Source organism: Prunus avium, chromosome 7 (genome assembly GCF_965620075.1).
Source record: "Prunus avium chromosome 7, drPruAviu1.hap1.1, whole genome shotgun sequence".
NCBI lineage: Eukaryota > Viridiplantae > Streptophyta > Magnoliopsida > Rosales > Rosaceae > Prunus > Prunus avium.
This window is the reverse complement of record NC_142290.1, coordinates 39112934-39127324: the sequence shown is the minus strand read 5'-3', so window position 1 is coordinate 39127324 and position 14391 is coordinate 39112934. Positions and strand designations below refer to the sequence as shown.

The 14391-nt window shown below is 36.7% G+C and overlaps 2 protein-coding genes across 4 annotated transcripts; one reads left to right on the top strand and one right to left on the bottom strand.

The window, feature by feature from the left end:
- The first annotated feature begins 2083 nt into the window (after positions 1 to 2083).
- On the top strand, positions 2084 to 9939 carry LOC110756864 (Ankyrin repeat family protein). Of its 2 annotated transcripts, XM_021958340.2 has the most exons (4): positions 2084 to 2243; positions 2488 to 3667; positions 4582 to 5014; positions 8855 to 9939. In XM_021958340.2, exons 2-4 carry the CDS (start codon positions 3027 to 3029, stop codon positions 9659 to 9661), a joined length of 1881 nt encoding a protein of 626 aa, XP_021814032.1. In that variant the 5' UTR covers positions 2084 to 2243; positions 2488 to 3026; the 3' UTR covers positions 9662 to 9939. The 2 variants fall into 2 exon arrangements, with proteins under 2 accessions (XP_021814032.1, XP_088100075.1); XM_088243949.1 differs by lacking the exon at positions 2084 to 2243 and having other exon boundaries at positions 2286 to 3667.
- Positions 9940 to 12349: 2410 nt separating this feature from the next.
- Positions 12350 to 14128, bottom strand: ARL (ARGOS-like protein). 2 transcript variants are annotated; one of them, XM_088256003.1, is made up of 2 exons: positions 13712 to 14128; positions 12350 to 13260 (listed from the first exon to the last, which is right to left on the bottom strand). In XM_088256003.1, exon 2 carries the CDS (start codon positions 12828 to 12830, stop codon positions 12483 to 12485), a length of 348 nt encoding a protein of 115 aa, XP_088112129.1. In that variant the 5' UTR covers positions 12831 to 13260; positions 13712 to 14128; the 3' UTR covers positions 12350 to 12482. The 2 variants fall into 2 exon arrangements, with proteins under 2 accessions (XP_088112129.1, XP_088112128.1); XM_088256002.1 differs by having other exon boundaries at positions 12350 to 13181; positions 13712 to 14127.
- Between the last annotated feature and the right edge of the window lie 263 nt (positions 14129 to 14391).

Sequence of the window (14391 nt, the reverse complement as noted above, 5' to 3'; positions counted from 1 at the left end):
CAATACACAAAGATTTGTAACACTTCAAAATCATTTATAAAAAATTACAAGTAATTATAATGTAGTACGTTTGTATGACCACGTGGTATAATTTGCCCACATATTATAATGTAAGTGTATTTATTGATATTATTCCCTAAAGGGGGTAAAATCAATCATGTCATTCATTCATATTATAATACATGTACAAACTATAACACATGACCAAAAATAGTTTTGCTCACCACTTTAACCCAATGTGTATCCTCACCACCATTTTGAATACTTTATACGTGTCCATAAACACAACTATAGTTAACTTTTTTACTTGGGAGTTTCGCTAAAATACCCAAAATGGGGGCTAAAATTATAAAAATACCAAACACCCAAAACACTTTATAAACATACCCAAAACTCATCATTACACACACTCAAAACCCATTTATAAACATACCCAACACTCATCATTACACACATACCCAAAACCCATTTTGGGTATGTTTCTATGTTTAAATAGTGCTTGGGTATTTTTATAAATACATGTCTAGGATTGGGTATTTTTATAAATATCTATTTTTACTTTGTACTATGGAAGCATGATTATGCATATAGACACGTGTCAAGTGTTGAGAAGGGTGTTAAACATACACCTTGTGATAGGGTAAACTGCCAAAATGCCCATTGAACTTATACTTAATTATCAATTTACCCCCTTACCTTTTTTTTTTATAGAAAATTAAAGACTTGAACTAAATTTTATTGCCAATTCCCCCCTACCGTCTAAATCAACAACATATCATCCACCAATCCCTCAAATCATTACAAATATATATTTTTTGAAAAAATTAAAGGAAAAAATAAACCTATGGACCCCCCTCCCCCCCTTGCGGTCTTCTTCTCCACCTCATTCCCCCATGACCACCAACCCTTCATTCTAGACCATTCACCCCTTCCCATCCTAACCCGATTCCCCCATGACTACCACCCCTCAACGAACCCAGAACCCATAAACCCACCCCTAATGAACCCATAACCCCCACGACCACCCGTTTTCTTCTCACCCATTCCTTCATGACCACCGCAAGCCACCCTTCCTCGCATCCCTAGTCCCCACATAAATCATCCACACAACCCCAACCTTTCAAAGCCTTCAATTTATAATCAAAACACGAAACTCTCTACGACCCATTCAATAGAATTCTCCTAATCAATCAAATTTAGACCTGATCACACAAACACCCAAAAAATCAATATCCTAAACCCCAAATTCACAACTACCGAATTATTCCAAATTAAAACAAATAAAAAAACTAATTGGTTTCTAAAAACCACAAATTTGACAACAACAATCTTGTGCGTGCTCTCTCTCTCTCTCTCTCTCTCTCTCTCTCTCTCAAGCTCCCCCACATCCCCATCATAGACCCACCCCCCAACGAACCTAGAACCCATAGACAAACCCCCCTTCCCCACAACCCATAACCACCGCAACCACCCATTTTCTTCTCCATCATTCCCCCATGACCACCACCGCAAGCCAACCTCCCTTTTCTCCATCTCTTCCTCTCTCTCTCTCTCTCTCTCTCTCTCTCTCTCTCTCTCTCGCTCCCCCTCTCTCTCTCCCTTTCCCATTCGAGCTCCCCCCTCCCCTTTGTATCTTCAATTACAACAAAAGGGAAAAAGATGAAGTGGGTGGGCCCCTTTGTTTATTAAAAAATTAAATAAAATATTATTTCAACATTTTAAAATGACCAACTTGTCCTCATATTTAATGACAAATTAGATGAAATGTTGAGATTTAGACGGTGGGAGGGGAATTGAGAATAAAATTTAGTTAGTCTTTAATTTTCTAAAAATAAAGGTTAGAGGGTAAATTGATAATTATGTACAAGTTCATAGGGCATTTCAATAGTTTACCCCTTGGGTTAAAGTGGTGAGCAAAAATGCACTCCCATATAACCATATTAGCGTACTATTATATAATTTATTATTAGGAGGCAAATTGAATGACGTGTAGAAATTTAACATTACATAGAATAATTAAAATTTAGAAAATTTAATTCGGAGACAAATTGACAGTGATCGTAGAATTCAAGGGGCAAATTGGCAGATTCCTTTAACAAAATGAATAATAAAGGAAATAAAATAAACAGAAAACATCTATAATGGTTTTCCAGATAGGAAATGAAAAAATTGAAGGGAATGAATAAAAATCTCAGAGTTTTGCTCTCTGATGAGTCTCTGTCCTCCACCACAATTAATCAGAGGTTTGCTATATCTATTTATTCATTCCATGTTATTTTCGTTTTGCCTTTTCCTCTTTGTTTAAGTTCTTACTATTTATGCACTCATTTTCGATTGCATTGCTTTTTCGTTTCCTTTCTTTCCTCCTTCCCTAACAGATTCTGTTTAGTTTTAGATAGTTTATTTTTTATTTTTTATTTGATGCCTTTAACGATTTTGTTAGTATTTTTGTTAACGTGCTGATAAACGAGGTTCTGGGTGTTGTAGGGTGATTCTCGATCCTTGATATATTGCTGGAATCCCTTCGGATTCGCTGAAAGGAGGGTTTCTAGGGTTTTTCCAGTGTTGTTGCGACTGTGGTCCTCTCTGACATTTGATATTTGACGGGTATGGCTGGTAGGTTCTTTCTCTGGTTTGCTTGTTCTGGATTGTCTCTTAACACCAACATGTATAGGAATTCGAGAATTTAGGGCTTATTTTAATTCCATTGCATGTTGAGGACTTTGGTTTTCGATTTGTTCGCCTAACTCCAAGTGGAGCAGTGATCGAAGGAGGAGAAACAAAAAAAGGGAGTAAACTTTTGTAACCAATTCGTGCATTAACCATTTGGTGTTGTTGGATTTGGAATCGTGAGCGATGAGTTTCTTCCATTATATTATCAGTTATACTTTTACTACTTGGGCTGTTTGATGATGCTTTTTGGGAAATTTGTGTGATAGCCTGATTAGAGGGGTTTTTCCTTCAATTTTATTTTAAATTACGGAAATTCGTGGGAAGGGGAATAGAATAGTCTATAGAGGGCGAGGATGGAAAAGGAGATGGCACCTGTTGAGGGTAATGGTGGTTGGATTGTGGTAAACGAGACTAATTCTGAAGACCCCACTTATATTGAAATGGAAGCTGAAGAGAGTGGAATTGATTGTCCAAATAACGGAGTTCAAGGTTTAGCGTCAGACAAAGGGGAGGGAAGTAATGTGGTATTTTCTAGAGAAGGACCCCTTGTCAGGAAGGAGTCAAGGATGTTCACTAATTGTAGTTGTAGTTCCAAGAAACTCAAATCTCGGGCCGTTGTGGTGGATTCCAACCTGGAGAAGAAGGAGAAAATTGAGCAAGAGAAGAAACTCAGTAGACAAGATAGGATTGAGTTGGGACGTTTGTTTCAGGGTGCGGTGAGTTCCCATGATTGGGAACTTGCAGAGAGTTTGATCCTGTTAGCTGATCCACAAACCTTGAATGATGCTTTGTGCATCACTCTGGATTCAATATGGTTCTTGAGCACACAACAAGAGCTCTATGGGATAACGGGATTGATTAAGAAGATAATTGTCAATGGTGCGTATGACTTCACCAGAGCTGCCTTGAGGACTTCATTTCTTGCTTCTTGCGTCTCTGCTTGTCAGAGCCGAACAATGAGTCTTGCAGATACAGTCACAGTAATGGCCCAAAGGTAAGGCTTAATGTTTTCAGTCTTATATGGGGAAATATTTATTTATTTTATTATCTTTCTGAGAAGATTGAATCTGATTTGACATCATGTATGGTTCTGTTATATCTTCTGTAGTTAATGAGTGATCATCTATCAATATTTGAAACCCTGTGTTAATTTTTCGGTACTGTTGATATACATGCTGAATTTGTAGGGATGCCACTTAATATGTACTGAGAGCTATTGTTTTTGCCATCTATTTGAGAAAGTAGTTTTCAATTTTTTTTCTTTGACCTTTTGCATTTGTTGCGCAGGCTTGAATCAGAAACACTTAGAAAAAACTGTATGCTTGTATAACGACAAATATTGCTGTGTTTTTGCATGGGTTTCTGTACTGTGCATGGGTCCATAAAGACTACAGAAGTCTTTTCCAGAATTGAAGATGAAGACTTTATAACTAATAAGGAGGACTGGGTAGATTAGAATGCATTATCTTTCTTACTAGTAGGATAAAATTACTCTATTTATTGAAGTTTGTGATTGAACTGTATAGTTCTAGTTCGTTTATGCCTTGCTCTTGTTCTTAAATTCTTAATGAAGTGAGCAATTCGTTAAGCAGAAAAAGTGCATATATTCAGTTTTTGTAGTTATCATATTATAGTAATTTTTATGTGTCAGTTCATATGCTTTCAGCCAATCTGTGTACGAGCATATATGTAGAAAACCTGGGAGTTGTGCAAAAGGACCACTTGCTATCAAAACTTAAGAATGCATAGATTTCATTCGTTTATGTCCTTTGATTTTCCCTTCTTTTATTTAAAGTACAAGAGTATAGTGTGGTATTTTTTATTGTGTCTGCTGAGCACCTTGTCAGTCTTTTTCCCTTTAATCCTGTTATTGGTGTGCCTTTTGCTTCATTGTTTTTTTTTTGATAGGTTGCATGAGCGTCTCCAGGAATGCAATGGAGATGAGGTCTTGAAGGCAGAAGCTGGTGCTAAGGTTCAAAAGTTTACTGAATGGGCTCTGAAATGCATAGGCTTCCATTCTCGTTGTCAGGGTAAAAAGGATAGAGTTAACAATAGCTCATCAGTTGAGATCCAACTCCAGTTATCAGCATTTAAGACGTTCATAGATCTTGCTGGTAACCAGCTTTCTGGGAAGGATTTCACGGAGGCCTTTGATGCTGCTTGCTTTCCCCTAACTCTCTTTTCTAGTTCATTCAACTCTGGCTGGGCATCTGGGATCTCGGCAACTGCAATTCATGGTTTATTGGGTATGTTGGTGGAAGGGGGCGCGGACAATGTTAATCAGTGTTTTCTTGAAGCCTCTCGTTTTGGGAGTACAGAGCTTGTGCGCATCTTATTGCAGGTGACTTTAATATCTTGTTTAGATGCCATGATGATGTTTATTTGCCTTCCTAGCATTTGGATATTATTTTTTGCCTGAGTGCTTTTCTGTTAGTATTTTATGTGGAAAATTAGTCATGTGGTTTTTTTGTTTGTTTGTAAAATCTAGAAAGCTGTAAAATATGTTACTATACCAAGCTACAAAATAACCTTAGAGAAAGAGCAGCCTGGCATCATGAAGTTTATTAGAATGCTTTCTGACTTCACCAATTCCACGATGGGACACTAGGAGCTGATAAAAGAAATTAAAGGAACAGAAAAAAAGAAAAAGAAAAAGGAATCTATACTTGATTCATTCATTCATGCCTGCCATGATTCTAGCATTCCACAAAAGCCAAAAATGGAAGAAAGGCACCCTAAGAACATCAGATGAGTAAGAATTCATTATGGAATTTTTTTTTTCTCACAAGAAACTAAACAAAAGCAAGTTGTATTTTAACAAGCATAGTTGTATGTATGTAGTTATGTATTTTTCTGATACTTAGGGCCTGTTCTGTGGTGTTTTCAGCGGCCATTTTCTGTTTTCATTCTCAGAAAACACAGAAAACGTTTTCTGAAATCGTTTTCAACCTTTTAGTTATAATTCACTGAAAATGCAGAGAACATGGATTCATTGGCAAAAAAACAGAGCATAAGCCACCATCATAACCACCGTCGTCAAATACCACCCAACAGCCACTACAAGCCAATCGAACCACAGTTACCACAACAGACCAGCCACCTGATAATCGCACCACAACCCAGTCGAACCCAATCAACCCTACCATCAATACCGCCTGTACCAAATCGAAGTACCACCACCCACTTAGCAAATTGCAGAAAAAGAGAGGCAAAACCCTTTATAATATAAATAATATATAAAATAAATTTGAAAGTCTTTTAAGGTAAAGTAAAACTAAATAAATGAATAATAGGTAAATAAAAGTAAAATAATTTAAGATTATGAAAGCAAGCCTGGTATGTTGAAGCACGCTAAAGACGTCCTAAAGCCTTTGTAGCCTCCCTACATGCAGGTACTAACGGTCTACAAGACTCCAAGATACAACCCCCGATACACAGGCTCAAGGTCCGTTATGAATATGTTGGATATAGGTCTTCAAGTCACAAAACTGTTGCCCAAAAATAATTATATAAGTAGAGAAAGTATGAAAGGTAGAAGATGAGAGAATCAGATTGTAATGGTGGTTGTGGTAGTATGGTATTGTATTTGTATTTGTGTTATGTGGTCGTATTTCAAATGTGAAGGTGGAGTGGCCTTTTATAGGCATCTAAAAACATGTAACCTACACCACATTAAACTAGAAAATTAAGACATTCAATATAGAAATAAAACTTGAAAATTTAATATTTATAATCCTCACAATAAATAAAATAAAACAACCAGAATAATTAAACAAATCAAAACGGTAAAAAAAAAATAAAACCTTTTTAAAATTCCAACAATCCCCCACAAGGTTTTCAAAATTTTACCATGACAAAAAATAGTAAAAATATATATTTATATATGGGCAACATAATATTATGCAATACGTGTATGTGCCTTTAGGGCTTGAACCTTCACTTAGTGATAATAGTCTCCATTTGAGGAACCTGAATGTACAAAGTATTGAACTCGGCACCTTTGACCAAACTTCAACATATTCCACACATAGTTTTGGTTGAGATTTGGATGCGGGGTAGCGCTATTATGGCCATGTGCCAATCTTGATTCTCATGAGAGTTACTAGAGAATAGCCCAATTCTCACAATCGCCGCCTCACGACGTCTCTCACTTAGGTGAGTTCTCCAAGAGTACATGTGACCTGCACCCCATGGGAGATTGCCCTCCTCAAAACTCATTCAGGGATAAATCCCTTCCTAACGTACATAAAATAGCACTTTTGCCTTAGGGATGAGCAGAAGAATATATCAAGGATATCTCCATAGTTTTATGAGTGCTATATGAGTCACGCAGTATGGATTGTTTCTACCACATTGAACTTCCTTCATGGGATCGCCAATCACAGAAGTTGGGTTACCTCCTTAGGTGACTCCCTTATGGGCTTAATCACATCCCCCTCAACATTTTGCATTAATAGCCTCCTCCACGAGGCATGCATATCATCATTAGCCTTTGCAAGGCATATATAATGTGGGTCATGTCTTTGTTCTCCGCTTTAGTGCACTCTAGACCTGCATGTTATTAGATTTATTTCCTACAAAATCTTGCTCACAAATCATTAGTGGATTGCATCTCAGTATAATTAGAAATTACATATGCATCGGTGTACATATAACGGAAATACATCATACGTCAAATCTTATGATCAAGAGTACCTCTCAAGAAAGAGAGAGACAGGGCCTGGGATGGGAAGGAAGAAGAGGAGAGAAAGGAGAGAAGAGAAAGAGAAAAAAAAAGAAGGAATGGGGACTGGGAAGGAAGAAAAGAGAAAGGAGAGAAGAGGAAGAAAGAAAGGAGGAGGAGAAAAAAGAAAAATGGGGGAGGATGTCGGCTGAAAGCAACTGCTTTTGAGTTGTTTTTAAATTTTATTTCTATATTTGCACCGTAGTTCTTTTTTGTATTTGTTAAAAAATATTTTTATATTTGTATGATAATTTTAGCCTTTAAAAAATATCAGAATTATATTTTATTTTGTTAAATTATACATTTTTCATTGTTTAACACGTTTTCACTTTTTTTTTTCTTTCTAAAACTGTATCATTCTCGTATCTTGAAAATGCAAATTCATTTCTTGTTTTCACTTTCAGAAAATATTCTCTGAAAACATTCTCCAGAAACGTTACCAGGCGGCCCCTTACTATCTTAGATTGTAGGTTCTTAGAGGGTTTCATTCCTAGTTGTCATTCATCTGAAAGACAGATGTGTCATGGTTGCTTGTTCATGTATGATGTATCAATATTGTATCACTGCTTGGTCATTTTACTAATCTTTTTGTTTTTTGTTTTTTTGAAGAGAAGTCATTTTACTAATCATAATGAAGCAGAATCCAAATATCAAATAGTTGGAATAAAAAAAGGGCTATTCCAAAAAATGTTCATTAACTCTTTGGATTTGAAAAGAGAATGAGGTTGATTGTCCTTTATGCATTTACTACAAAACTAAACAAAAAATTAAAAAATATGTATCTTTTTTCTTTTAGGATAAATTCATAACCCTAATATATTTTATAATTTAATTATGTTTAACTGTTGTTAGTTATTTTATTTTTATATAAAAGTGCCTAGGTAATACTCAACATAATATAAATACTAATTAGATAATAATGGTAATTAGTATTATAGTTATTAAGCCAAAGTTTTTAGTTCTTCTAATGACTACAATCGTCATTTTTTTTAAAAATGTTGTTATAAGATGGTTTTATATATTGATATTCAAGCTCATGTGTGTTGGTCGTGTGTATTGTTTTTTGCTTACATGTTTAATGATAAATTTATAAAAATTCTAAAGTAATGTCCATCCTTTCTTACTTTTTACTATTACTTCTTAAAATCTGGAAAATCGAAAATATTTTTTCTGACATTGACATTATTCATTGTTGCTTCTTTTATGCTGAAGCATACTTGAATAAATAATTTGCTTATGTATCAGTTCTAGGAGAATTTTGAGAAGAAGATTGTGAACCAAGATTTGCTTTTATGATAAATGGTTCTACTGGCAGCTTTTCTTCTCAATTTTGTTTGGCATCTGGGTTTAGGAGAATTTTTTAGGAGATTGAGACCCAAAATTTGCTGTTATGATATATGGTTTGTCTGGAATTTTTTCATCTCACTTATATTTGGCATCTGGGTTTTGTGTTGTTAGATTGCCCAAAGGAACAGTTTGGATGTTGATGTTGACCTGGCTTTGGGTTTTGCTTCTCACTACTGCAAGATTGGTACGATGGAATGCCTTGTGGAAGAGGGTAATGCCATAGCTTTCTTGGGCCCCCTGATGAGAGCTGCTGAGAGGGGCTGTATGCAGGTTGTTGAGTGGTTTGTGAATAGGGGTTGCCGAGACATGGAGCTCTGCCTTGCTCTCACAGCTGCAACTTCTAGTAGCCAAGTTGATGTTGCTGCCTATCTCCTTCCTCATGTTCCTCATCACGTCCTTGCAGCACTAAGCATTGAAATTCTGAAGGCTGCTGGTGAACGAAGTGGTGGTTCTCTTGATGGTGTTGCATTTCTTCTCCATTCCGACTTCTTGGGTGATCCAGCAGCTACTTATGCTGTTGCAGACAGTATTGCTCGGTCTGATGATGAGGGTGTAGCTCCTGAGTTAAAAGCTTTTCTTCGGGAGCATTGGTCAGAGGAAGCTTTCTTGCGTGGAATAAGACAAGGACAAGAACATTACTTGAGCCTGGTGAGGATTTTAAAATGGGGTGGATCTCCTATCTGCTTAAGAGATCTACCAGCCCCTCTGAGGGTAACGATTGCTTACCTGCCGCTGTATAGGGAGTGTGTCAAGGCAGGTGGCTGTTTGTTGTCGCAAAAACTGAGAGGACAGGTTGTTGAAGCTGTAAGCAGGCTTGGCGGTGGGGTCTTAGAAGGGGTGAGCCAGTGCAGAGAGCTCGTGGCTGTTCTGGAGCATCATCTTCCTCCATTTTTACTTCATTCTCCGAGCAATGCATAGCCAGATGTTACTTACTTTTGGGGTTTCGCTTCCCTTTTTTTTCCCCCTCACTATCCGATATATGTAATGGATAATAACGTCTTAGCTGGGTTCAGATGGCAAAGCCAAGGTTTGACAATTTTATTTCCATCATGTGGTTACCTTGTAATTTAGTTCTTCTACATAACACATTATGATAGTCTGAATGTGCATGTCAAAAGAGTTGAAATATGACGCGCTTGTATTTGACTACTATTATCTTATAAGTTGTATCTATCATTGTAACTTTAATTCGTTTTGCTTCTCCTCTCCACCTCGTGTTGGGGGCATTATTTTCTTTTCCTGTCGTCTTTTTTGTCCTGGTTTGGATGTAGAAACCCAAAATAATTTGTCAAAGGAAGTTTCAAAGAAGAGAATGAACAATGGAATGTTGTTGCTGTATCCCAATGAATAGAGCCATGATTCTCTGCCACCTTTCTTTCGCGAGCATGGACATAGATGGAGCCACAGACCAAAAGCCGGAAGAGAACCATTCAAACCTAAACGTAAAGACAAGGGGGGTTTATAGTCAAAAGCGACTATTTGACGACCGTCGCCTTTGGGATTTTTTTGAAATAAAATAATGCTCTCTCTGTTTTAGGGAGCATCTCGAGCAGACCAGCCAAAGGTGCTTTTAGGACATATTTGACTGAAATTCAACCAAAAAAACCACTCATACAAAAATAATTTGAAATTCAATATTAGTCAAAATTAGAGAACATTGCTAGAGCAGTATTGTTAATGTGGGTAACCATATAATTAACTTGTGCCATTTAAAGTCACAATTAACCAAGTTTTAGCTATAGCATTGATGGAGATGCTCTTACAAACTATTACAATTTGCTGGAGTATTATTGTTTTTTTATATTTATAATCAAACGCTATTCATTAAAAAACTTCAGCAATGCATCAAAAATATTTGCAAGACATGAATATCATGACTGCAAAAGCAACAACTAAGAAAAAAACAACTCAAAAGGAAAAGCTAAATCAGACAAAATCTGCGTATACTAAGGGCTAGTTTGGGATTGCTATGACTTCAAAAAAATGTTGCTTATATTGTGTTTTGAAAATAATTAATTGTAAAGTAAAGCAACTCCATATTTGATAAACAATATTTTTAAAGTGTTAGTACAAAAGACAGTGTCAAAACCGTTTGGTAAATCTTAATACAAAACTGTTGTAACTGTGATTAATGACTAGAATAGACATGATATTGAAAGTGTTATGCCATAATTATGTGGTGGTAGTGATGTGGTGGTGGTGGTGGGGATGGCGATTGTGAAGGTGGAGGTAGTAGAGTTGGATGTGGAGGTGGAGGTGGAGGTGGTATTATTTTTAAAAATTAATGATGGTATTTTGGGAATTAAAAAATTCATTAAAGGCTCATCTCTACTTCTTTTGAAAGCAATTTTGACAAGCAATCCAGAGTCTACTTTTAAAAACTGTTGTAAAAAAACCACTGCTTTTAAAATAATTGGGATATTTTATTTTAACTAAACACCTTAAACTACTTAACTTTAAAGTGAATCACATGTTTTAGGAAAAAAACAATCTCAAATAGGGCCTAAAACACCAAAATCGAATATAGACCATATCCAAATACAAACAGCCCAAAATTAACAAAACCTTAAATTAAATCATAAGCCTAAACCATGACTACCACACGGATCGAAGTCGTACCGCCATAGAATCCACCGTATCTAACCAAGAAGAACATGTAGAACATATATGGGGAAGAATCAACCTCAACAATATCCAACTGCTCATAAAAGCAAAAAGGAGTCACATAATAGCGAACAAAAGCCTGATTTGACAAAGATCGCGAGATACATATAGGCAACTCACAGCGAAGTCATTCATATCGTGGGAAGAAATTTAGAGAAAATGGAAGAATTTAGAGAGAGGGTTTTGAGGCAAAGATTAGATTGAGGGATGAACATAGAAGAGGTGATTGAGTACCTAAAATCTGAGCATAACTCAGCTAAAGTCACAAGAAGGGACTTATTATTCGGCAAGATGAAACCTAGAAAAGATGGAGGGGAGGAGGAAACTAGAAAAGGTGCTCGAGTAGTATTGTTAAAGTGGGTTTGATAATATATGCGAGAGTGAGATCTCCATTATTCTTTTTTATTTTTTTCTAGTCTAAACTACTGAGGGAGGGATTCACACTCGATATAGAGTGGGGAGCACATCCGCTCTAGCCAACTTAACTAAGCTTATGCATGAGAGATTTCCATTATTAAAATAATGTAGTGTTGTTCGTATTTTGATAGACGATATTTTACTATGTACTAATTACATAGAAGAAGATCCAATTCGGATGTAAAAGAAAACCCACATTTGGTTAGTGTTCACTTTCTCAAATGACAGCTTCCACAGAACGTAAAATACCAACCATGAGAAGACTGCTTTAAAAATGTTTTGGCAGCCTATTTCTGGAAAGTCTCAGCAACCTTATCAATTAGATTTGGTCATACTGTTTGGCAAAATTTGGTTAAATAAAAGAAAAAGAAATATATTAGGTCTACAAGGAGAACCCGTCATCACAATCGTATGGGTAGACATGAATGACAATCCATTTACCATGAAATTTCATATGTCACTTGTTCCATCCTGTTATCGTTGTATTGTATTGAACATTTAGCGAATGGTTAAGGGAGAAGAAGAAAAAAAAAGTGTTTTTCTGGTACTGAACATTTAGTGTTTGACCCCAAAAAAAGAAACATTTAGTGAAGTACAAAAATTGTATGATGAAAGAGGTGCGTGCATATGTTGTGTTGGAAACAAACACACCATATACTTAAACGTATGTATAAGTCAAGTCCCTCACATTAGAAGGCATGAAAGCCAATATCATAAGCACTGCTAGAATGCCAATGGGAAGCAACAGCAGCATGAAGGGTGGGGGAGGCAGTGGTGGAAGCATCAAAGGAAGGATCAACAGAGTCGCCGTGAGACATATAAGCAAAAGCAACGACTCCAAGCTGAAGTAGCTTGCCGGCAGCAGTCTTCTGCCACTCCCTCTACCGTGTGATAGTGTTCGACGGTATTCCGTTGTCTTGATTTGTCTCTGATGATGATGATGATACTCTAGTTTATGCCCTTCATCCACTGGGGCACCAGAAACCTTTCTTGTTTTAACATCCATGATGCAGCTTGAACAACGATCTTGCAAATCAATAAAACCTTCTGACACAAGTCTTACCTGATGTGCTCCCCCAAATCACACACAGCACCCAACTGAGTAGAGTATTGAGTACTGACCCAATTCCAATATCACTGAGAATTCTTCAAGACCCAATTTATCCCTAAAACTCAAACTCTCCAACCCACTTTTAACTAATGCCGGTTTCATACAAATCTAAACAAACTATTATTACAAGCAAAGCAATCCAATGCAATGCAGCCCACAACTCACTGAATCTGTTTGGAGCCTGTGATGCTTGATGCTTCTAAGATCTCAACTTCCACAATGACGTTCAGACTTGTTTGAAAGATACTAGAAATCGCAAGAAAACGTGATTAGTTCGTCAAGTCTTCAATGCACAAACCATGAGACGTCGTCCCAAATAATCCAACTGAATAAGAATTTCAATCAAAATCGAAAATTGAAAGCCAAATCAAGAGAACATGAACCACCAAAAGTTGAAAGAAAGAAAAAGAGAGTATATATATTGCATATATGTTGGAACAAATATATATTCCGCCCAATAACATATGTTCACATATATCAATCAATCTTACTGCTGATGTACAATAGCATACATATGGAAAACACTCAAACAAACAGAACAAGCATAAAATTTTGTTAAAGCGTGCGCCTTTGGCCCCAAACCCAACAAATGAACTAACGAAATAGGGAGGGGAACAAACCCAGAAATGAAATCTCCATCTTTCTTTGCTTAAATAAAAAATAAAAAATAAAGTTTTTGGCTTTCAAGGAGATGAAACAAGGGAAATCAACAATAGAAAAGCGGAGGACATGTGGAATCTACAACAAATTATAAAGGTCGATAGTTATATATATACCTGTGATGCGTTTGTGTTCGATTCTGGTTATCTTGGTAGGAAAATTTCCGAATGAGGCAGCAAGAAAGAGAGGTCCCCTTGAGCGCTTTTTGCATCTCAGTGTCTATCTATGGCTCTTCCACCTTGAACTCAAAACTCTCTTGGCAGAGTCAAAGACGGCCTCGATTTACAGGGCTATGGCAGAATAAATACATAATCATCAAGAAGAAGAAGAAGAAGAAGAAGTTCTGAAGGGGCTGCCGGGTTGCGGAGATAAAGAAGGAAAGAATGAGAAAGGTGAAAACTGAAAAGCAAGAGACTGCTGGCTAGCTAATCAACCTGTTGAAGCAACGGAATGAATTTTGATGGGTTTTGGGTTGTTGCACTGTATTTGTATTATTATTACTATCCTTTTCTTTCCCTTCCCCTCTCCTCCCTTCTTTATTATTTATTATTATTATTATTATTATTATTATTATTATGTTAGGGGGAGAGAGAGAAAGGAGAGCGAAAAAAAGGTTTGGTTCAGTGAATTCCACATTCAAGTGGGGTTTGCTGACATGCAAGTTGCCGGTTTTGGAAAATCAGGGCTGTGTCCCCCAAGGTTCTTCACCCCTAGACTCTTGTTATTTATTTCTCTCTCTCTCTCATTTTTCTCCCCTCTCTCTAGAAAAGGCCCAGTCCAGTTCAGAAAAAGCCCA

Bases quoted from the DNA above. Each gene is read 5' to 3' on its own strand.
- ARL (XM_088256003.1), bottom strand. From the start codon at position 12,830: ATGGATGTTAAAACAAGAAAGGTTTCTGGTGCCCCAGTGGATGAAGGG.
- LOC110756864 (XM_021958340.2), top strand. From the start codon at position 3,027: ATGGAAAAGGAGATGGCACCTGTTGAGGGTAATGGTGGTTGGATTGTG. The intron at 3,668-4,581 runs GTAAGGCTTAAT...TTTTTTTGATAG, and splicing joins GTCACAGTAATGGCCCAAAG to GTTGCATGAGCGTCTCCAGG. The intron at 5,015-8,854 runs GTGACTTTAATA...TTGTGTTGTTAG, and splicing joins TTGTGCGCATCTTATTGCAG to ATTGCCCAAAGGAACAGTTT.